The 25,172-nt window shown below is 40.5% G+C and overlaps 1 protein-coding gene across 2 annotated transcripts; it reads left to right on the top strand.

Annotated features, from left to right (window-relative positions):
* Positions 1-3,879: 3,879 nt before the first annotated feature.
* On the top strand, positions 3,880-25,072 carry dmrt1 (doublesex and mab-3 related transcription factor 1). Of its 2 annotated transcripts, none has more exons than XM_034596836.1 (5): positions 3,880-4,346; positions 5,487-5,664; positions 7,379-7,536; positions 12,810-12,972; positions 24,683-25,072. In XM_034596836.1, exons 1-5 carry the CDS (start codon positions 4,122-4,124, stop codon positions 24,841-24,843), a joined length of 885 nt encoding a protein of 294 aa, XP_034452727.1. In that variant the 5' UTR covers positions 3,880-4,121; the 3' UTR covers positions 24,844-25,072. The 2 variants fall into 2 exon arrangements, with proteins under 2 accessions (XP_034452727.1, XP_034452726.1); XM_034596835.1 differs by having other exon boundaries at positions 3,893-4,346; positions 12,807-12,972.
* The last annotated feature ends 100 nt before the right edge of the window (positions 25,073-25,172 follow it).

Here is a 25,172-nt window from a genome sequence, read left to right as displayed (position 1 = left end):
ACTTAAATATAAAAAAACACAACAGCTGTTTTATTCTTAAGATCCAGATGTGACTCCTCACATGATCGTCTGATTTCTCCTGTCACATCTGTCCAGTGAACATCTGTAAACAACAACAGACATAATGAACTACTCATCATCACAAATACAAATACAAGGTTATTCCAATCCTCTGACTGTGGAATGGACACAAAAAAGAAATGTCTCCACTTATATAAAGGTTTTATCCTCCAACATTCCAGTCCTCTTTGTTGAGACAATTAAAAGGAGACAAAGAAGGAAATTAGATTAACAATAACAAGACTAGAAAGGTTGTGATGTTTCCTTGACCTTGTGTATTCCATCGGGGGGGAAGGAGGCATAGTGGTTAGGAAAGGAGATGCAGCCTGTGTCCTTCCTCTGTTTAAACATGGAGAGTAAAGATGGCGCCTCCCTCTGGAGAGGCCTGTTCCAGCAGCAGGTTCCAGGTCTGTCTCCGGGTCTGTCTCCAGGTCTGTCTCCAGGTCTGTCTCCAAACAAACTGTGGGAATGTCCCTCTTCTCTCCTGAGAACATGAAGACCTGATGTCAGAGGTGATGAGTCCAGCTTCTCACTTTACTTCCTCATCAGAGATCTGCTGTGAATCTGTTGGGTAGATGTTTTTTGTCTTGGAAAGAAAAGTTTAATGTTTCAACTGAGGAATCACAAACTGGAAGACCAGAATGTCCACGTTCTTCTACTGACTGTACTCAGGAGTCCAACATTTTAAAATCCTTGTTTTTATTGGGATTAAATATAAGTCAAGTATTTCACAACATCTGTAAATGCATTCTACACTTTCTGGACAGATGCTAATTTAAGGTGAATATAATTTCTATGAAGTCACGAGAAATCTGATTAATGTTCCACAAGCAAAGTATTGTTGGGATTGTATCTCACTCTTTGTTTAGTTTGTAATATTTCTGCTTTTATATCAGGTATTCTATGGCTACTTTCGGTGGAAATGTTTGAATTTAACTTTTTAAAAGGTCTGGTTTTTGTTTTGATTTATTAAAATCAACTAAAATTCAATCTGAGACCTTTAAGATAATTAATGAATCAATGTTTATTCAGGCTGATGAAATAATTGATTAAATGATTAAAACGAATATTTGTTCAATTAAAAAACATGACATCCTGCCTCTCTGTTCTCATTCTGCAGGTTTATGACTCCACATCTGCATGTTCCAGGTCTGTCACTGTCACTCAACTATCTTTTTTATTATTTAAAACATGTTTTTATCATCATTGTTGCTATTAAAAATTGACACTGCTCATTGCTGCTGCTGACGTTACATTATTGCTTGTATTTTATTACTTATTCCACCATTGCTGCTACACTGTGTTAAATTATATTGTGAAATAACATTTTGTTTGTCATTTTATCACCAATTAAAGTGTGTTGTTATTACTCAGAGTTTATTAGATGTTATGAAATCTGGCCTCCTCTACCCAGCTGATTGTTTCCAGCTCAGTGGCTCCCTCGATTGGGAGGAGTCAGTATTGCAGTAAAGTAAAATGCTCTTGTTTTCCTCACATAGTGTAAATGTCCTGTTTCCATATATTTTTGTCATGTCATTAAATATCAGCTCTTCATAAAAAGACAGTTTGCTGCTCCGCTCTACAACCTGTGACCTGCGAGGCTCTAGAGAGGAGTCAGACTAATAGAAATGTTAAATGTGTTAAATTGCACACTTTATTACTCCATTTTAATCCATCATTATTACCTTATGCTACAGAGGCAATGACGTGTAGCAGTTATTTATCTTGACCGGGTGATTGAATGCTGTGTGGACGCCTGCTTTTTAATTGGTTACCCCCCACCACCACCACCACCACCTTTCCTTTTGGCGGTTGCATGGATTTTAATTGGGTGCCTTTGTGTTTCACCTCGCTTCCCTCCCTGCACATAAATCCCCTCACCTGACGGGCTGACTGGAGTGGAGGTTAATTCAGTCTCAGCTCAGTCAAGCCTGGTGAATTAATTCACCGTGCAGCATATGAGCCGCCATGAAAAAAAAGAGCTACAGTAAATATGTTTTAGTGGCTTGATACTCGGATATTACGGCTAAATTACAAGCCCAGTGGGAATGGCCCAGTAATGCCACTGGCAATAATATCTGCAATAATCTCTGCTCTATACGGAGGCACTGGCATGTTTAAGAGTTAAACAAATGAAACCAAACAATATTCAGTTACAAGCAGTTTCATATTGTTTGTTTGAAGGAAACTGTTAAATGTGACTGTTAAACTGAAATGTGATTCAGCTCCATCTGTTATTGGACTCGTGTGAGATTCACTGGTGTCTCTCTTAAAGGACCAGTGTGTGCAATTTAGTGGGGATCTATTGGCAGAAATTTAATATAGAATTCATAATTGTGTGTATTCTTTTGTGTACAATCACCTGACAATAAGAATTGATGCATTTTCTTAAGCTTAGAATGGATCATTCATATCTGTATAGTTAGAGTTACTTTGGAATTATTAATTAATCTTAAACTTCTCAAATGTGCACACTTGAAGTATTCGCAGGTATGTCAGCTCCTCCATTCTCCAGCTCGTAGCCTGTTCTTGATATTTAATAGACATTGAGCTCATTTGAAGTATATTTGTGTTTTATCATTTTGCTTCCTATCACACTCAAAACCTTCTTTAAGCTTCTATTGTTCCATCTCTGCAACCAAGAGTTGATTTCCCACTCTAGCCAAGGAGGTTATGTTGGCCGTTGTTTGTTGGCTGGTTAGTTTTCCATAAACGTATGTGTTTGATCGTGCCTCTGATTCTCTGTTCCACAGTGGATCCAAAATCAAAGTGCTCCTCACTGTCAAATCCCTCCATATCCCGGTGAGGGCCCCCTACTCCTTCATGCTCCACCTCCCCACTCCCTCCAGCAGCCTCCGCTCCTCCGAGGCCGACCTCCTGTCACCTCCACTCAGGACCAATGGCTGCTCCCTCCCTCGGGGACCCTCTCCTCAAACATCTCGCAGGCTGCACCGACCCTCACACCTTCAGGACTTGACTTAGACCCACCTCCAACTGTTTGGAATAAGATAATCAGTTGTTAGTGCCACTCTGGAGAACTGTTCCATGTCAAATGTGTCATTAACAATGAATAATTTATGTTCATCGTATGTTATTGTTATGTTTTTTCAATTTTTAACCTATAAGTGGTTAAAGCACAATATGAATAAAATGCATTATTTTTATTATAAATGTTGGCCCTGATCTGGTCAAAGGAACTGATCCAGATTTTCATTTTCCACTTTCATTGACCTTGAAAGTGTTTTCTTACATTTTCACTTATTCCTCAGGGAACAACTCATGGATCTTAAAGAAAGAAATAGTAAAACAATATTTAGGGGACTGACATTTGATTAAATTTGGTGCAGCTTAATAGAATTTAAGGAGACTGCTTGATATACAATATGTCTCCTCACATATTACTGACAATAACTCCTCAATCTATTTATCATTGCTGCTCCCTTCATCTCTATCAGACATTTCTTATGTATGAATATTTGTCCGTCCTGGGAGTATTCTGTTGTACTTTTACTCTTGTTGAGGGCTAAGAACAGATGATGTCGCACCTTGTTAAGAGAAATTGTGATTTGTGAATATGAGCTATATGAATCAAATTAGATGTTGGCCTTGGTGGAGGTTTTGTGCTCTACTGAGTGACATCCTGCACCAATAAAAGAGTTTTTTTTGTTAAAAATAACTTCCCAGGAGATAAAAACCAGTTCATTTTCTTCCAGATCAGCTCCTGGTTGGTTTGTGGGTCACCGGGGGGGGGGGGGGGGGTTCAGCTACAAACACCCAGGAGCTCACATGGAACAATGAGCTTCAGATAAAAATGTTTTATTAATAAATCCAGTGTGGACACAGGGCAGCAGCAGAGTGATGCCCCTGTCCTCCCTCGTCTCTCCTCCGCTTCCAGTCGGTTCCCTCCCAGAAACAGGACTGACTCCCGGCGGGCGGGCGGGGGGGGGCCGGTGACCTTATAGCCTCCAGCCGGGCACCAGCACAGACACCAGCACAGACACCGAGCCGCAGCAGCTACAGGTCTCCCTGCTCCGCGGTGCTTTTTTTTAAAAATTCCCATCATGAACTCGGACAAGCGGAGCAAGCAGGTGGCCCCGGGGAGCAGCGCGCCCCTCTCCCCGCCCGCGGGCCACGCGAGGCCCGCCAGGATGCCCAAGTGCTCCCGCTGCAGGAACCACGGCTTCGTGTCCCCGCTGAAGGGCCACAAGCGCTTCTGCAACTGGAGGGACTGCGAGTGCGTGAAGTGCAGCCTGATCGCGGAGAGGCAGCGGGTCATGGCGGCGCAGGTAACCCGGCCACCGCACCTGTTAGCGCGGCTAGCTCCGTGTGCAGAGCCGGGGGGCCAGGGGTGGAGGTTTTCAAAAGTGTGACTCGGGGAAAAACATCTTTTTAACTGTGGTGGAGAATCATTTAAATCCACGTTCATGTGCTTTTTAATCTGTGGAGATGAGTTTACTTTTTTTACGTTTTTATCACTTTCATGCTAACTGAAGTGTAGCTTAGATTACACACAGCTAGCTTAACTTTACCACAACTTAATGTGTGCTTATAAATGTTTTATGTTTATTTTATTACTTAATACATTTTTAAAGACAGTTTATTAAGAGATATGAATTAACACGACTCATTTACTTCTTAATCTGTGGAGATGAGTTTACTTTACTTATTGTTTTTCTCACTTTAATTTGTGTACAAACATGCTAACTAAAATGTAGCTTAGTTTACACACAGCTAGTTTAACTTTACCACAACTTAATGTGTGTTTTTTTTTTTATTGTATTTGATCACTTATTAAATTTAAAGGAAGTTTATTAACGTGAATAAAGTAAACTCATCACCTGAGTTTACGTTACTTATTGTTTTGTCTCACTTTAATTTGTGTACAAACATGCTAACTAAAATGTAGCTGTAGTTTAGTTTACACACAGCTAGCTTAACTTTACCTACATGGTAAAGTTTAAGTGTATTTTATTACACTTATAATATTTCAAAGGCTGTTAATTAATGAACAAATTAATTAACATGTGGGTTAAAGCACATAAATTGGGACTCATAATTTATGCTAATTGACTTAATTAATTAATTTTGTAGCTTGAAGTATTGTATGTGTTTATTTATTTTATGCAGTTTAGTTAGTATGGATGGACAATAAAACAATATCAATAATTGGTCAATACAATAAAGGCTTAATATATATCAACATAACACCCTGTTAACTGAAAAAGCAACTTGCAATAAGCCTGGAGTGTATTATTGTATAGTTTTAATTTATCTCACGACAATCTGTGTAATCATATTCATATTGTGTGTAGTTATGATTTAGTAGCAAGCAGATACTGTCTGTTCTCCAAACTCAGGCGATCCTGCAGAATGTTTGTTTTCTGCCAAACGGCCTCATATCAGTTCTTTCCTCTCCTCCCCTGCAGGTCGCCTTGAGGAGGCAGCATTTCCAGGAGGAGGAGCTCGGGATTTGTAGTCCAGTGACTCTGCCGGGACCCGAGGTCATGGTAAAGAACGAGGCCGGAGCCGACTGCCTGTTCTCTGTGGACGGACGATCCCTGACACCGACCAGCGGCACCTCCTCTTCTTCTCTGGCTTTCACAGGTATGGACCCGTAACTGTCCCACCCGCCCTGTCATGTGTCACACCCCCCCAGCCGACAGCTGAGTATAGAGGAGCACCGTCCAAACAACAACAGTTACTGGACTGCAAATTCACCTAAATATAATAAAACTGACTTCTCAATAAACTTGTCTTTAGAGGACGGGGATTACAGCTTTCAAAATTAGGAGGATGGTTTTTATCAGTTGGATTTCTATAGATTTGACAGATTATTGTATTCATACTTAATTTTAATCCCTTTGACATTTAAGAGTATTTCCTCTTATTTTGATCAGGGTCAAAAAGATAGAATAGAATAAGAAGCCTTTATTGTCATTGTATTGTACAATTATAATCCTGGTTGGTAAATAAAAGCCAAGAAGAACACATTACTCACATTATATCACGCTGTTAAAACAATCTAATATAGATGAATACAAATAGATATAAATTGTCATAGTGGATGTTGACCAGTGTTGACAATGGCAACGATAGCTGATTCTCTAGTTCAGGGTTCTGTGCACTGAGTCGAGCTTCACTGATCTTTGAATACACAAGATGAACAGCTCTCTGTGCAGCAGCGGTGGCTTCACGTCGCTGTGGACTGAGCCACGTCAAGCGAGGCACGGCTGCAGGACTCAATTACTGCAGGTCACTTTCACAGTTTCCTAAAGAAAAGCTGCAACCAGCATCACCACAGGCCCAGTTAACAGCCCATTCCACTCAGGCAGGTTTAGAAAAGCCACTGCACTTGTGTTTTCAAGTCAATGAAACAGTCCACGTGGCAAGAACCTCTTCATAAGCACTGTAGATCCCATTTTCATTGGAAAACAAGTGAAACATGAAGTTGACTTGGTGACCACGTTATTAGGTATCTTTGCCTTCTTTCTTGTCGTGTGGAGGCAGAAACAGCAGATACCGAGTTCCCGCTCGGCCTGATAATACATTTCAGGAGGTGGAACACGACCGTGGTCAAGGCTGCTCCTGTCCAGCTCTGTCTCCACTTTGTTTGTGTGAAAGCGTGAACCTTTGGTGGCTGGCTTGGCAACAGAGGGAAAATACTGAGGTGGAAAAAGGAGTTCAGCACTCGGTGAATCACTGATGACAAGAGTTTGATCGGGGACAACAAATGTCAGTATCTTTGGCTTCAGCGGTGCACAGTGTCTTCGTTGTGTGAGCGGCTTCTGAGAAGAATGTGGCCTTGTTGATAAGGAAAGTACAACAGATAATAAGTAATGAGGATGTAATGGTCTTATTTGTGCTGATGTGAAGCCACATTTCTCTGCTGTGACGCTTTGATGTATCAGTTGGTTTTTCAGTATATTCAGGTGTCGCCTGCAGATGGTGCTGTTGACAGTAGTTTGAGGGAGGGATGGCATGACCTGAAGAATCTTGTAAAGTTCAATAAATGTCTTTTTTTCCCCTTATAAAAGATCAATCAGCACATCTGATTCATATTTTAACATAAATTATAATGTTAAGCAGCAAAGTTTAGTTGAGGTCTGCTGCTGGATGCATGGAATCAGAAACACACTCACATTTACAGCCTGACTTATTTCCTTGAGTTGTAACAAGCAAAAACTATTTCACTATTCATCCTCCGCTCCGACGGCAGTGAAAACACCAACACAAAAACATCATAAAATAATTTAACGCCTGTGTTGATCGTTGTCTTATTTGTTGTGTGTCTCCGCTCTGTATGTGTGTATCCATCCAGGGAGTCGCTCGGCATCATCCTCCAGCCCGTCGGCCGGCGTCAGGGCTCATGGTGAGGGGGGGTCCGACCTGCTGATGGAAACCTCCTATTACAACTTCTACCAGCCGTCATGCTACCCGACCTACTACAGCAACCTCTACAACTACCAGCAGTACCAGGTGACTAACCATATCTGCTTGGTTATCAGCTACTGAGGTTACAGCATAGTGTTAATACTGTGGCAGCCGTTCTACTGCAGTGTACATATTAATATTCCCCGTCAACATTAGATTAACATGTTGTGGAAACTGTTGATGCTGCTTGTTGGTAGCCTGCAGTGTGTTTAACTTGGCTTCAGGAGAAGGATGGGCTGTGTGTGGTATGCTGCAGTTTTATAATCATATTTATAATCTCCTCTTATGTTCAAATAAGGCTAATTTTCATTATATTTGATTTGAGTTAAAGATGTAATTCAGCGTAGGGCTGGGCGATAAAACAATATCAATAATTATCGTAATATAGTTTTCATCAGTAGCGACATAACAAAAGTTCAATATATATCGATATGTTGCTCATGCATTGTTCAAGCACATGAGTTTAATATGATCAACCTCAGATTTATAAAATGTTTTATCAAGTGTTTGTCTTTCTCAGACGATAAAGAAGAGTTTGAAAGCACGACCTTTGCTCTGGAGCATAAATTAGTCTTTAAACTTTAAAGAAGTAATAATGTGACCTTATCGGGATAATTATTTTTTATTTTTATTTATTTAGATTTACTTTTGAACACAATCTGACATCCACTACAGGAGTTTATTTTAGAAACTTAAACTTGTGAGCACAGAAAAAGTACTTGTACTCAATGTGCATACAAAAAAACTCTCCAAAAATATTAAAATACTTCTAAACTTGTAAAAGTCATTAGTTGAACATTCATTACTTCACTTTTCATTATTTCATAAAGGACCTTCCTTCTCCAAACACATGAAGCAAACCAGCCAAATGATTGAATGATGACAAAAACCCATTGAAGAGATTAATTTAAAACATTTAGGTTTGCAAGTATCAATTGTTGAAGTGAATTTAATAATCATTTAGCATTAAATAAGTGGAAGTTTAATCTAGAATCAAAATCAGAAGCTGGAGTGGAGAAATATTTTGCAGTTTTGCTTGATAAGAATCAATTTCAGCAGCAATGAAAGGCTCATGTTCTGATTTAGAAAATAACAAGACTTGAAGAAAAAAAAGGTAACAAGTAGAAATCATTCGCAGATAAAATCAATTTTTGTACATTATATAATGGCGAGGAAATTATTGCTGTGATGAGACAGTGATGTAACACACAGCAGATGCTCCAAGTGTGTGTGTGTGTGTGTGTGTGTGTGTGTGTGTGTGTGTGTGTGTGTGTGTGTGTGTGTGTGACCTTGTGAGCATAAAAAATTATATAAATTACTATCTCATGAAACAATGAACTTCTTATTTCTTTGTTTTCGTTAGAGATGGATGAGAATGTCGGTTTTAGTGCCTCATGGTATAACATAGGTAGGACACATCATGGAGATAGTACACACTCTCACACACACACACACACACACACACACACACACACACCCACGTGTATATTCACGCTGATTTATGCTTGAATGTATCTCTACTGTGTCAAATGAGATGACTTTGTGCGTGAAGCAAATTAGATCTATAACTCTCCAGTGTTCTCAGAGGAGGTGTTTTTTAGTTGGTTTTTTTTTTCCTATGAAGAACGTTTGTCCACCACCCCCCCGCCCGCTCCCTCCCTCCCCAGTAGCAACATCTAGTTTTGGGGTCACTGCCTCCGCTAACCCGCCAGTGCACAGCAGAGCCTGAATTGCAAAGGTTAATGGTATTGTCTGTCGGCAGAGGAACAAACCGCCATGCCTCAGCGCCTGAAGGAGAAAGTGAGCACATTAATGCTAATCAGTTAGCACTCTTTAGCATAATTTGGCCATCCTCCTTTGTGATTTATGGTATTTTCAGTGGAGATGTCAGGTTGAGAGGGCTACGTGTTATGGTTATTCAAATTCAGAGACCACTTTTTTTGTATTTGCATGAAGAGCTGATTATTTGAAGATGAGTTTCGGTGCCACAAATACGTAGTTTGTAACTAGAGATTGATTGTTATTGTGATTGAAGATCACTGTGGAAATAAAATGAGCGGTTAATCATCGTTTATCACCTGAGTTAGAATAATTATCACTGAAAACTCTTCATTCTTGTCTCCTCTACCTGTCCTGAACCTCCACTTCCATGGGCTCTACTCCAGTGTGATAATCCTTCACTTACTCAGTTGTGATTTTGTCTCCAAAGTCCTTATCTGTGTGTCTCTCTGTCAGTAAGTTTTGGGCTGTGACGTGCTTTATCAGTGACTCTCATTCATTCTGTTGGTTTTTGATGGTGGTGCTTTTTTTTCTCTCCATCATAACATCCTGTGAAAGTGCACTTTATATCCATGTAAAAAAACGTACGTAAAGTACTACAAACTTTTTTGTTTTAACACTTATATAAGGTCTCATGCCTTTGCTATGCCTGATGCACATTTCTTATGAGGTGAGTTGTTTTACAGACTTCATAATGTGCATGATTTGTTTTTATCAGGTCATCTGGCCACTTTATCACCATATTGCATATACAGTACGTTTTGAGATCAGATACATGGACCACGTACATAGAAAGTTTCTAAAAACTGCTGACATTGGTTCTGCAAAAGCACAAAGGCCTTTAGTGTATCAGCTGATCTTGAGCCTGCACGCCATCTTGGATCGGCTGATAAGTCGTGTTCTGGTGGTTCCCAGAGCCCGATTGTTGACGAACAGCTCTTTGTGCTTTTGCAGTGCGTGGCCACAAACTCTGGATTGACTGACCAACTGAGATCAGAAATGCTACAACTGTTATTTTCATCTCAGTAAAGAGGGAGTTTCCAGTCACCAAAGTGTAAAGTAATAAAATTCTGATTCACAAAATCTGGATCAATGCACTTAGATGTTCATAGATATTAGAACTCTGCACATCCCTCTGCAATATTTCTTAAATGTCTTTTAAATGGCCGACCTCGCAATCTCATTCGTTACGGTCTTTAAAAGTATTACATTGAACTTTTTGAAACCTGCAGAGCTCCTCTCATGAAATAAGCTCAGAAAGTGCAGTGTAATATCGATTTGTTTTACAGAATCGAGCTAATCTAATAGTGATTGTCATTATATAGTGATCTGCAGGTCTTGGGCTCTTCTCACCACAGAGGAGCACAGTGATCTTTATCAGTGTATCATCTACCAGCTTCTCTCCTCCACTGTGCACTCACTGGTGCTTGGCTGTCATGCAGGTGGATGATGATAATAGTATAAGGGTGGTGTTGAGCTTCCAGACAGGAGATGGTGCCAGATAAGGAGAGATAGGCCCACTCAGGGAGGTAGGGAAGCCCCCCCAGGAGTCGGGGAGTTTATACTTCGATATGTGGCATCTTCCTTCTCAGAGAGAAAATACCTGTCAAGGATTTTAGATTTTAACTCACTCGGGTTTTGCACAAAGCTCCTGTAGTGTCATTCCTTCTTTAAATGACGTCACTGGTGTTTTTTTGTTGTCATTAATATCTACATGAAACTAACAATTCACAATCAGCATCTTCAGGTCATTAATGCGTCTGACAGCAAATGTGTTGCTCCTGTAAAAAATAAAACTCTTAACTCAAGAATCTTAAAAGCGGAGGCTCAACAATCTGAAGAAGAAGACGCTTGAACAAACATCAGAGTGATAAGAACTCCCTCAAATGACAGAAACCATCTTTAGAAAAAATGTATTAACATGAATTTTTATTTTCTAATTTGGCTGTTGTCCCATCTACTAACATGGAAGAGTTGGGGTCTATTACCGATACTGCAGCCAGCCACCAGGGGGCGAGAGAGATGATTTGGCTTCACTTTAGTGGAGCTGTCATGTCGTCCATCTTTATCTACAGTCGTTGGGTTAGATAGCTAAAAATGTTCCTAGAATTTGTATCTGTAAACGCTGAGTTTTTAATAAATATTTATTTGGCGTCACACTGACAGTTGAGGTTCCTCTAATCTGCGTATGACCCCTGGATGTAAACCTTTTCTGTAAACATCACCAAACCTGGCCACAATTCATACGAGGCATGCAGCTCAAGGTGCTTTAAATACAATATAAATACAAATAAAAACCTGTTTTCTTGTTTTCTTTCTTCCTCTGTGAACAAGCGGCCCTTTTGTCCGGGCGCTGCATGTGTCCTTACAACCCGTAAGCTTAGTGCGCTCAAGACTCCAGTCCAATCTCTGTTGTATTTTTCACAGCCCAATACAAGAGCTGAGTGTAGCTTAAATAACAGTTTATAAAGCTGTCGGAGAATTGATGGTGTGGACAATACGGGTGACGTATTACAGGCTGACAGAAATCAAATTCCATAAAAGTGAAATTGAAAACCCTTGCTGAGGCGGCCTTGCTGCTGAGTAGACAGCTCGTTTTAAAGTTTTCTGAGGTCTGGGGAAAGCCAGCGCCGTGTTGCAGCCCATTTCTAGAACAAGTCAGGGGGCCTGTGAAATCAAACACTACTAATTTTCTGTCACCCTTTATGTCTGAACTCCTTCTGGTCAGTTTAGTGAAGTCTGTTGATATCTGATGTCTGATTTGGAGGATTGTACAATTGTATGTTAACGGGGGAACAATTCTGTTTATATTGTATTTGAAAATATCAAATGTACAAAAGAAATATGGATAAAAATTGACCAGCGAATGCACATGTATATCCACTGGTGGTTTGATAGATTCTTATGCATGGATAATAAATAACAGGGCTGATATCATAACCAATGTGAACACACCACTGAGTTTTACATGTACAAAAAAAAATTCAGTTTCTAAAACTGTGTCCTGATTAAATCGTGAAGAACTAGTTTAACGACCGTAGTGACAGTGGAAGTAATAACTTGTATCATTTTGTTGATGATTTCACCTTGAGTCTGTTCCTGCAGAAAATAATAATGTAGCCTCTGCAAACAATGAATGACCCGAGCAGCAAAGACCTTTTAAAGCCAGAATGTGCCACGTTTTTTATCCAGCATTTCGTCATCAAGAAATCATTTTTATGGGTTCTAGTGATCACGAGCTTCACCTCAGGGCCATTCGACACGATACCATATATTATAGATATTGTTTTATTATATTTTTGACTATTGCTCAGACAAAACAAGACATTTGAACTTATCAACTTTGGCTTTAGGAAACATTTTGTAAGCTTCACATTTAGTTGCTCGATTGAGAGAATAATTGTCAGAATAATTGATAAAAAAACAATCATTCTCACTCTTAAAATACCCAAACATAAAACCATTGAAACCTAATATACGTCTTTATATTTAATTCATGACGTTGTTTGTAAAATTGCCTGTGTGTGTACTTGAAGCAGATGTCTCACAGCGACAGCCGCCACAACATGTCCTCTCCGTACTGCATGCACTCCTACTACCCAGCAGCCGGCTACCTGAGCCAGGGTCTGGGCTCCTCCAGCTGCGTGCCGCCCTTCTTCAACCTGGAGGACAACAACAACAACTCTGACACCACGGCAGCCTGTGAGTCACACACAAAGACACATGCACACAAAAAACACACACACGCAAAGTTTTACCCCGAGTTTATCAACAGTGTGGTTTAGCACCGCTCAAGTCAAGAGTGCCACAGTTATAAGAGGAAATCGGTCTCAAGTGAAGCTTTTTTACTTTTAGATTTACCTTTTATTTTTAAATTGAGTTCATGTGTTGTATCAAAGAAAGGCAAAGTTAGATTTCTGTACTTGCCTTTCTGTTATCTTTTCGTGAAGTTGAGGGACGAATCAGATCTGATCTCAGATTTCTAGATTTCTGCCTCACTTCACCAACACCAATCTGAGCTGGGAATCTCCGCTGAGCATTACTGACTGTGTTTGCCTCAAAATCAGATTGTGTGTATTGCTTAATATTTTCAGGAAAGTATTTGAGGAGCTTACGAAATAATTCATACGAGCACACGATGAGAGAGAGAGATAAGAGGAAAAGAGAGAGGGAGGGATATCGATGTTGTTTCAGTGCTTTTTTTTTATGGAGGAAGAATGTTAACTTTTATTTACAAGAATATGATTCACCTGCATTCACCTTTAAGCAGATTTAAGAGTCAACAGCACAAAGATATGGCTCAGCCGAAGTTATATAACGTATATTATACACATAGTATGAGCAAAGTAAGTACAATACACAGTAAAATACGTTAATTTCCTTCCATAGCTTATCAGCTCCTCTAACTGGCTCACTTGAGGATGTATGTTTGTAAAGAGAAGTGTTCACATACCTGCATGTGAGAAAATATCTTCAGTTTCCTCACTTTAACTTGATCTCTGCTCTCCTCTGAAGCACCTGTTGCAAACTCAGCTGTACAGAAATGTCCCTCAGATATTAGAAGTCGTGACTGTATAAAATCTGATCTTATTTATCTTCTTATTAACCAGCGAGTCTTGAATGTCTGAAAGAAGGCAGCTCCTGTTATATAAGGTTTTTTTTATTCATCTGATTTAAAATTAATATCTAATGGTTCATTCAAATATTAACAAATGAACAAAAGCTGAAATCATGGCTGTATTTGTCAAGAGGACATTTTCTCTTTAGGGATCAAACAATGAAGTGGCTGCTTTGCCGTTAACAAAAGTGGTATTGTATATTATTACTCATTTATATCGGACATGGGGGAAGAGTGTCATTAGCACAAAGACAACATCCTTCTTTTAGTGAAACTGCTGACACCACCAGCATCACTTAAAACCTGAAGACCCCCGCATCTCCCCTTCTACCTGTGTTTGTTTATGACTTTCACCTGTCCGTTTCCTGTGGGCCCCATGTCGGCCTCCTGCCGTGCGTCGCCATGCTCCATTACAACACAACAACATCCTCAGAGGGTGGTCCCACATTCGGTGGTGCCAGAGAAACAAGCCCCCTTTAGATCCGAGAGGGACATTCCCCTTTAGAATTTAGAATTCAGGATATGTATGTATGTTATAAATTAGTTTTTTTTAATATGTGGATAAATGTGAGTATAAATTACAATGAAAAAAGACACATCTTTGTTACCAGTGATACACAAAACCATCTCAGTCCTGCTCTACTGAACTGGTTTCATAAGTCAACACACTCATTTTGTTGTTTTGCATCAGAATGTGTTCCCAGGACCTTTCACACATAAAGTTCAAGTTATAATAACAACGTTTTTTACAAAAAAGAAGGACATTCTTGTAATTATCTTTGGAAACAAGGTTTCTAGCTACTACTACTTAATTATCTACTTTATTAATATACACTCACTGTACATGGGAGCGAATTTATCCACTTATCAGAGACAGATCAAATCTGGGGACAGTGAAAGTGTCCAACTTTCAACACTCTCCCCTAAAATCTGAGTTTAATCCTTGAATTGTTTCACTTTGACTGAACATGTTGAGTCGCTTGAGTCCACGAGGAGGAAATGTCTGCGAGCTGTGAGTGTACCTGCCCTCCCCTTCTGCCTCGCTGCCAAACACCACCCTGTCAGATTTATCTCCCTCCCAGGAGAGGGCTAATCAGTTGGCCAAATACAGAGATCCAAATAACCTTCAGGAGTGCCACGCTGTCCTTTCCCCTCCGCGCCCCCTCCGCCTCCTCCCCCCCCCCCCTCGCTCGCCGCCCTCCCCCTCCGCAGGCCGCGCTGTCTCCGCAAAATTGCCTTCTGGAGTTAGTGAGCGGGAACAGTTAAGATTTACAAACAATGATGAAGCTTGTCATGCGTCTTTCTCCATCCGTCACGGCGGGCCGGGTGGAGCTGTGGGTAGAGCCGTCCTGGTGTTCTTCATAAAAGCCAGCTCTCTGTGAAATACGCCCCCGGCCGGCCTGTTTACTGCCCCGCGCTCGTCAGCAGCCCCGCCGCCGTAAATCGCAGAGCGGGAGGTGACAGCGCAGTCCATCAAACTCCCACCCCACCTCGCTGCCCTCCCAACATCTCACCTCGCTCTGCCCCCCCCCCCCCATATCTACACACACACAAACACACACTCGTGCTGTATCTCCACAACCACACTGCTTCCTCTGCTGGATCTAAGCGGGGAGGCTCAGATGAGCTGCCCCAGAAGACTTATGGCTGCTTCAGTCTTACAGGAGACAGCTTCAGGCCGAGTCTCTTCGTGTTTATGTTCTTTCTTTTTCGTCCTTGTCGGGAAAACTGCTCAAAGTTTGCAAGCTGTCTGCACAGCAACTTTCCTCTCATGTGCTTCGTGCTTTTTAAAAAACAAACAAGATTCATACCGATCTCAGTCGAGCGCGGCTGTGCCGGCTATACATTTGTCTGTTTGTTATATTGGTGTCAGCACAGAGTGTAACAGTAATTTAAATGCAAATCAGATTGTTGAGGTATTGCAGATGTTAATCCTGCTAATCGATGGACCTGTGTGAGCCCATTAAGTTAGAAATCCATTACTATCTTTCTAGATGATATTCTATTGATTTCACTGGCTTCAATCTATACCGTACTGTACACCACGGTGAGTTACTGCGTATAAAGTCTGTCGCTTCAGGTTCTCCGACTCCTCCGGAGGAAAAAAAGGTGGAAAGAAACGACAGAGAGATTGGTGTCAGTAAGTTTCTTTGTTTCGTGTGCAAAATGGGCTTTACCTGCTTCCAGATCAGATTACTTTCAACTTCACTGTTCACACACACACAGTTGAGGAAGTCCCTTCAAACACACACTCACTGCATGTACCTGAACTCACGCCGGGGCCACACTCATTCTGGAGATGTCACAAAGGCCCCTCACTCTTTAGGATTTATTAAACCTGAAACTAATCGGTACTTCCAACCTACGAGGTGACCTTTCCAAAGGAAGTGCTGTTTCATGTCATGTAGCAGCCAGAGTTCATTTCCTTGGTCACTGACATGCTGAGAACATCAGTCAGCTCAGTACATGTAGTCAGCGTTGTTTCACCGAACCTGAGAAAAACAAGGGCTGGAAGGAGACTGTTGGTTTGGTGCGTGCGTTTTGATGTTATCTTTATTACACACACATTTAAGTTATAGAACCTAGCATATGACATTAAATATCACTTTTGATGGCATAGTTTAAAATCAAACATTTATTAAGATTTTTGATTTAACAACATTTGAAGTGAATGATGCTGAAACAATGATTATATGTTACAACGATGTTTAAATGAAATTAACTTTTTTTATTAATTGCCATTTGACAATGCTTTAATGAAATGGTTGGGTTCAGGACCATGGGCTGTGTATAAAGATGGTCAACGTGTCTCCACTTCGTCTTACTATCCAAAAATGAAGCCCAAATATCCCTGATACGAACTCTGTCATCTTGCACTTTTGACATGATTTGCAGCCAGGGTCTGCAGAGTAGCGATTGGGGGATGAAGCCGCTGTGGTACCATTCGGATAGGTACCACTATGTGTCCTTCTGTGCATCCATGACTAAGGAACCCACTGGAACCTGCAACATCGCCTTTTGTCAAGTAAAGCTCAATTAGAAACTACAAACACATTTACAACAAGAGGTTGTTGCAACCTTAAGAACCCTCAGCACTGGAGAAAGTTTCCCTGCTGGGGCCTGTCAGTCCCTGGAGGGGCCTGTTTGAATATGTGACTGATTGAGTTCTCTCCTGAATCTTAGTTACAGTGGGACAGTCCTGTGTGGCCCATCAGATAGTCTCCTCACCCCGCTGTGCCGCTAAGTGCCCTGATCGCCTGTGGGGCTGTGGATGAGCTAAATATCAGTGTAATTGTCTGCTCAGGGCACAAGCACCTTTGTATGTGTTGTACAACACCACCATTCGCACAGGCCTGGGGCTGTGGGAGACGTTAAACGGCTGGGCTGGTAGTTTTATGTCCTCATCCCCTCACTCTCTATTTGTCTCTCACACACACTCACACACACTGTCCAGCTTTTGGTGGCTTGAAATTTAATGATTCAATATTTCAATTGACTTCTGGTTTATCTAAAAACCATGTTTTTGCAGAGCAGTGTGTGATCATGAAGGAACTCTCAGTTATTTGAGTCTTCAAACGTCGGTTTGTCTGTTTCTATAATCGTTTTTTTTGGGGCAACAGTTAAGACATGAAATACAATTCAGGCTGAAACCAGTGGATGTTTTTCTTCAACAAGAAAAGAATGAATTCATACATTGTGATTATTAGGTGACCTGTATTTATAATCCTTTCATAAAAAGATGCTAGAATTACTATTCAAAAGAAAAGCAGAAGAGAGCTTCATTATTCTTACAAGATGTGATCTTAAGTAATTCATAATACAAACCATGTAAATCTATTTACGTCCAAGGAATGTCATTAACTGATACTGTCAATATGTAATTTGATTATTGGTTTTATGTTGATAAAATGTCTACATGTGAACAAAGGAAAAAAGTAGGAAATCAAAACAAACATCTTAATGAATTTCTGTTCGAGTAATATCAAACTCATAGAATCAGTACGTTTACTCTTTATCTAAATATAATCAGCACATACATGACGTCTTCATGCACCGGATATATCGAACATGTACATAAACTGGGTGTTGTTTTGCTGATATCTCCGTATTAAACAAACCGGGCTCGTTGCGGTGCATTCCCACCTAATCATGCTCTTGTAGTCACGTTCCCTGCGTTGCTCGGAGCAGCCGTGGCGGCTCAGCGTGCACTGACGGATGATGTAGCCTTGGCAGCTCTCTGAAACAGCTGAACGACTTGGATAAACACATTTGGCAGCTTTAGCACCCGCGAGAGGCGTCCTCCTTTACATAGCAATATATTTCACTCTCCCCTGTGTCCTTTACTTTGGCATTTTTCTTACCCTGTCGACTCACAATGAATCTCTTGTTCAAAACCTAATGATAGAAAAGTCCCGCAAATATTGATCGGCCGCCTCAGCTCATTATTGCATATCCATAACTTTTTCGACGGATCGAGTCAAAACGCCCAGCGGTAGACTGACAGGCCATTTTGTGAGTTGATGGTGCACAGTAGCCGAAACGGAGATTTAGCATAGGGACGAGGGGCCGTGTCATGCCCCCCCCCCCCCCCGGCAGACGTCTTCACCGGGGACAGATTGGTTAACAATGCGGGAGCAAAGGGTCCTCTCTGCTTAATTAGCCTTTGACCCCGACACTGATGCCTTCTGTCAGCCTGCGTCGGTCCTCCTCTCTCTTCAGCTCCGTGGCAAACCGATAATGAGCATTGAAGTGTTTTCTGACCCCCCCCCCCCGTAATGGCCGCTTAAGAGACTGCATCACTTTGAACAATTGTCTCAACGGCTCCCCATTGGAGAGACGAGAATGAGAAATATGGGGAAGATTTAACAGCACACTCGATAAAAGGAATAGTCTTTATTCATGATAATGCAGTATCTGTTATTTGACTCTTTACGTGGTTCCCTGATGAAGGTGTTTGATGTGGCTTGAAATTAGCTCGGGCTTCACCACCAGGAGCAGTGGTCCCAGTACAGTGTGGGAACTTGGAGTATTCTTCTTACCAGCAGCAGCAATATTCATTATCATAGAACGTCTGGTTTGGGCTTTGAAATATCAACTTGGGATTATAACTTCTTTGATGTGACAAAGAACAAAGAAAACAAAGACATTTTACATTTTCAAAGTTACAGTATTTCAAATCATGTCTCAGAGAACTTATCATGTATTAGAGGTGATTAAATTAAATTAAATTATTAAAATTATTATTAGTATCATCATGGTTTTGTTAAAATGTGCTGTAAATGTTCACCAAGTTTATATGGACATAATATATATTATCAATAAAAATGATGATAGTATTTACGTTATTTATTGAAGCTCGATAACAACTACTTTATGTATTACGGAGAAATTTGGTACAAACTCTCCTGTGGCCCCTCAATTATTTTTTATTGGTCCAATTAATGATTTTTTATGACCAGAATCTTTCACCATGTCTTTATATTTTTAACAAAACCTCCATTATTTGCTAATCAAAGTCCTTCTCTATTCATACCCACTATTCACTGAGTCCCTGCTCTGGATTTCTCTGCTGTACAAAGCATTTCACCTTGTAGACATGAAGACCCATCATGGAAGACTTGCTGAATTAAGACTCAACCAGAAAAGGGTTGAGATAAAGTCAGTGATTTAAAACTGAGGGTGAAGGTCTGCGGAGTGAACATCAGCTGAGTGACGTGAGCCTCCACCGTTCACTGCTCAGTATTTAAAGCCTTCCTGCCTCATGTCTGCTCTTTGACTGAGTTTTCTGGGCCATTAAGCCCTGCTGCCGGGCTGATGATGAGGAGGTAGACGCCCATATCGTTCGCGGGGAGGGGAGCGTCCATCTCGACAAGGGTCGTCCTCACTTGGACACACATGGGACCCTCTCAAACTGGCCAGGGATGATTTTTTTGGACACAGCTCGTATCATTTTAATGGGAGCAATTTAATCCCAGGCCAACCTTGTCCCGTGACAGGCAACTCTTCATTCCTGGGAGGGAATTTTAGTTCCCTTGATAAAAGCCTCCACTAAGTGCTGCCGTCCCTGGACACCACTGACGCATGTTTAAGGCAACATGCAGTCTGTGACTTCTGCAGATTCATACTCTGAGTTAATAACTGCAAAATGTAGTAAACTTGCAGCTATAAAAACTTCTCACCCTTTGAAGTGCCAGTGCCTTCATTAGTGTGCTTTCTTACTTTGATGCTTCATATCTCTACAAATCTCTATCTATCATCGATCTCTATCTCTAAGCTAAAGGTAAATCTACTGATATATAACTCGACATTTCATTAAATTTTGCTAAATAAACACATAAAACAAAAGATATCTAAGTATAGAAACATGAACAAAATATTTCTTAACGCTCCGTGCTGTTTGAACTATGTTAATGGATTTTTTTTTCAAGATCCATGATCCATGATCCATGATCCATGATCACTTAGAAATCAAGGAACATTTTGAAGAATGAGTAAAGAAATGTAATGCAAAACCAATGCAGACAAATACATAACCTCCTCGGTGGAGGTAATACAAGCTGCTAATTAATTCATTAGTTAATTAGTGACAATGTGTAGTTAATGGTAAGTTATTGTCATGACACTAAATAACTGTTTTTACTGAGCATTAGTTGATGTCAAAATATTCCCGAAAGTCACAAAACTCTAGTTTAATGCAGAATTGTGTGAGTGTGTGTGTGTGTGAGAGTGTGTGTGAGAGTGTGTGTGTTTACTTAAGTGTTATCTACCCCCATGACCCTTGTGTACGGTGGATGAGTGTTGAGTATGAAACCCACAGCGAGAGCTTATCCCCGGTGGATCAGACTGAATTACCATCTCCTCTCACATCTGGGCTTTTGTTCCCGTCTTTGGCAGCAGCAGAAATGATTGCACCTTCATTCACTGGCTCCCTCCCTCTCTTAACAGGACAAGTGGGAGGTTAAAAAAGCTTCCTTTTGTTATTCCACACAAAGACTGTTTAATAGTTAGGAAATCTTATATAGAGCTCTGAGTGACTGGGGAAAGGGGCAAAAGTTCAGTCAGGAGAATAAACTCTCTTTCAACATCGCCAGCAGGTAAAGTCGGGCTCGTTACAAACGGTTTGTGTTTGTCCGCAGCCTGAAGCTCCAGTAGATTGTTAGGTTTAACACAGGGGGCCTCTCTTTTCAGGGTGGGACGTGTGGGGATTTCACTTATTACAACAACACTGGGCTGTCGCAGAAGTCTTATCGATCTCAGACCTGAGGAAGGAAGGGAAATGGAGGTTTTGTTGTATCTCTAAAAAACAAGATTTTAGTTTAACTCAGTTTTGTTACAGGGGAAGTTAGTTTTTACTCTGAGGCACATGTCTGCTATAAAGGACTTGAGCAACCTTAGGTCTAATATTAGGATCAGACCTTTGTCTCAAGTCAAACTAAATACACAAAAAGACTAATCTAAATATGTAAGTATGGGGTTGATCCAATAAGGTTCTTGTACCGGTATCAAAAATATTTTTCGAAATCATACATTGTGGAATTTAAATACGTTGTTGTACAAATGTGGATGACAAGGAACTGAACACTTCACATTTAGGGCTGAAACAACAATAATAATTATAATAACTGTCTCTGTATATCATTTATCTAAACAAGATAAGAAAATAAATGAATGAATACAAATAAAAGGAATTCAATTCAAGTCAGTCTTAAGCACCAAATCATAACTTGTTAAGGTCGAGACCTTTAAACTGAACAGTTCCCACAATGAGTTTGAACATTGGAAACATTTTGGATCATCTAAGTACAGAAGTGAACACAAGATATAACAGCTCTCGTCGTTTTTAGACAGTTTAATGATGAATTGTTGCTCAATACATATTCAACCGTAAGTAATTGATAAATTACAAAGAAAATCATCTCATTGTGAGGCTGCATTTCTGCTTTGAAACGTCCCGTGATGAATTGATTTTTAAACTAATTCGTTGGTTCACTATTAGCTCCAGTATTCAAGTGTTTTATCATCAATTATAATTTTTCCGCACTTCTCTTTTAAACCAAATAATAATTCGATAAATGAAAGAAATAATAGAAAAAATGTAACTAAAGCTAATCAGCTAATTGTTTAATTAGTTGCAGCCCCGGTGTCATGAACTGGTGCTCCGGGGGCTAATGGGGAACACGGCTTTGTGCTGGTTCAGACATTAATCTGTATTAAACAGGAGAGCCGAGGACAGTCGGATGCAGCAGACAACATGTGTACCACACTGTGTCGTGATTTAACATCCCCAGTGAAACTAACACGTCCAGTTGCCTCCAGCCTTTAATTACATCATAGATTTCCTGCTGATGAACGGGCAGAGAATTAACAGTGAACGGGCTAATTCACAGCCGCTCTCCACCCCCCCCCCCCCCCCAACATGCTGTGTTATTGCTGTACAAGTAGATCACTGAGGGGTAAAAAAAAAAAGAGCTGGTTGCACTTAGCTACACAAACATTAGTATTAACGATTGGGCTGCCAGTTTGGAATTGGTGACAAACTGCAGACGGGCAAAAATTGGAGTCCGAAACCAATCAGGAAGTTAATGAGGAGAGAAATTACTCCTCTTTTCTCCTCCCACCACTGCTGAGGAGGAAGGAGAGAGAGAGGAGCCGGGAGGAGGCCAATCAAGTCCGAGCATTCTGGGAAATCCTGGACGTTTGTTATGAGCATGTTTCTGCGATCAGGAGATTATTCAACATACAAATGATAGTTTTTGATAATCAGAAATTAGAAATGCAGGTTTACTGGAATAATGTTTGGCTTTAAACAACAGCCAAACACTGGATCACATCTGATCAGTTTTGATATTATCTGATTATGGGAATTGTCAAGAATCTTATTCAAAGGAAAATTACTTAGTTCTATTATATTTTGTGAGATAATCCACAATATAAAATGTTTTTTTTACATTTCTTTGGAGAACCAGTACATTCATCTGTCTGAAGATGATTCATTCTAGTATTAATTTATCTGTTGATTATTTTCTTGATTGATAAATGAATCGTTTGGTCAGAAAACAGTGAAAAGGTTCATCAGAAGGTATCAAAGCTCAAGGTGACTCAAAGATCACAGAGATCACAGAGATCACAGAGATCACAGTCACGTTCAAGACGCTGATATGAGTAAATATTTAATATTGTTGATTCGAACTTGATTGAAAACTCGTTCTGCTCAACTAACGATCCCACATGTATTTTTAATTTTATTTTACTTTGATGAAAGCTGATCATCCATGATTATTGAACTTTAGTACTTCATGAAGAAGTTTTTGCTTCTTTTATTTAATGAAAAAAATATTTCTAAGTTCATTTCATGTACCGACTGGAAATAATAACTGATCAGCCATTTTTACGAAAATATACTAAACAATGATGATTTTCATCTTCTTAATTGAAATCAAAATGACTGTCAGTTAGCAAATTAATCAGTCGATTATTACAGCACATCATCAAAACTATTGTTAAGTACTTCAAAGTACATGAGAGTATTCATTGAGGTGTAGTAGAGTTTGATAGAGGAGATGAATCTGGATAAAACCTGAATGAGAGTGAAACGTTAGTAACATGAGCGACTGTACTAACACAGGATCGTTGTAAACCAGCCTCAGTGAGTGTGTGTGTGTGTGTGTGTGTGTGTGTGTGTGTGTGCGCGTGCACGTGCACGTGCGCGTGTGCGTGTGTGCACAGACCTCTCCTGTTAACTGTAAAAGATCTAATGCTTTTGTTTAGCGTTCCCTCTGTTCCCTTTTTGCTGACTGACTCAATTTGCTATAAATCCTGAGCTTTGCTAAGACTCATTTCGCTGTGCGGTCGTTTTTATATCAGGTGAAAACAGCACGAACACAGACGACCATTTGTTCTGCAGTGCTGATGATACCACTCGGCTGTTTTGTCTCTCACTACAGTATTTCTCTTCTGCTTTTTATTTACTCGCCTTACTGTACCAAGACATTTTTATTTTATGTGTGATGCTGTACTGTCGACCCACAGGAGCCAATATGAGTCCATCATATTAACGACTTTGAGGAGTATCCAGAAAAAAAGATTTGTAGCTCGAGACCCGTGAAAGATTTGAGCTTTATCTGTTTTTTCAAACGCATGAACATAAGTCAGGACTGTGGGACAACAATTATTTCTTGTTCTTTTGGTTAAACATTATCCCACGAATGGTATTTTAACCAAACACACAAAGCCCACTGAGCTACATATAATATAAGTACTGTAATATCTACACTGGACAAAAATATTAATGCAACATACACAATCTTTTAGATTATATTATATTTTATAAATCGCACTGCAGATGAGTGCATTCAGCATTCAATGAACAAAACAACCATCAGAATTGGTCAGGGAAGTTCTCATGTGGAGCTCGTGTAGAGAAAAGTGAACGTTTGGGTCCGTTTGAACTTTTCAGGATCTGGATCCTCGTTCACTTCGCTCAGATGAACAGTTTGACATCTTGTTGTGTCCTTGTATTGGGATTGTATGGATGTGCCACAACTGTCAGATGTGTTCTCTCTGCAAACTGATTTCAACTATTCTGGAAAACAACATTTGAGAGAAACAAGCCTTTTGGCTGCTTAGAAAAGAATCGACAACTGAAAAATGGGAGCGTAAACCAGATTGTTGCCCTCATATTTTGGTTGAGCATAGAATTTAGAAATAGTTCCACCATTTTAACAGCAGCACGCTTTCAGCTCTCATCACTGTCGGAACCCGATCAGTTACAGGTTTTCCCTCTCGTCTCTGCAGCGTTCTCACCCAGCAGCATCAGCACCGCTCACGACCCCACCCTGACCTGCAGGTCCATCAGCGCCCTGCTCAACTCCGACATCAAGGCTGAGAGCGAAGTCAGCGGCGAGACGGCCGACTTCTCCCTCAACGCCACCATCGACGTGGAAGGCATCAATTAAAGGAGCTAAGGATACGACCAAAGCATTTTTACACTTAATGTTCCTGTGAAACGGTTTCGTGGTTCACAGTTGTTTGTGTGATTCTAAGTCAAGTTTCTTGAGTTCAGTTCATCAGCTGGAAAGTTTTCAAACATGTGAAATTGAGGACGTTGATGAATGTGGAGCCCAAATATATCAATTAACTCTCGTGTCATCGTCACATCATATTCACATTCTGCTCAGTGCCAGTTTGAGCCCTTAACCTGTTCATAGCTCAACTGGTCGTTACACAGACTCTGGACCAAGGAGCTGGTGGGATGAAATCTGTCCAACGTCCCGCTCAGCTGATT

This window comes from Hippoglossus hippoglossus, chromosome 9 (genome assembly GCF_009819705.1).
Source record: "Hippoglossus hippoglossus isolate fHipHip1 chromosome 9, fHipHip1.pri, whole genome shotgun sequence".
NCBI lineage: Eukaryota > Metazoa > Chordata > Actinopteri > Pleuronectiformes > Pleuronectidae > Hippoglossus > Hippoglossus hippoglossus.
This window is presented reverse-complemented; position numbering and strand designations above follow the sequence as displayed.

What these genes read in the sequence shown, in the direction of transcription:
- dmrt1 (XM_034596835.1), top strand. Translation starts at nt 4,122, where the DNA reads ATGAACTCGGACAAGCGGAGCAAGCAGGTGGCCCCGGGGAGCAGCGCG. An exon ending in ACAACTACCAGCAGTACCAG is followed by an intron (nt 7,537 to 12,806) that starts GTGACTAACCAT and finishes GTGTACTTGAAG; the next exon opens with CAGATGTCTCACAGCGACAG. An exon ending in CTCTGACACCACGGCAGCCT is followed by an intron (nt 12,973 to 24,682) that starts GTGAGTCACACA and finishes TCGTCTCTGCAG; the next exon opens with CGTTCTCACCCAGCAGCATC.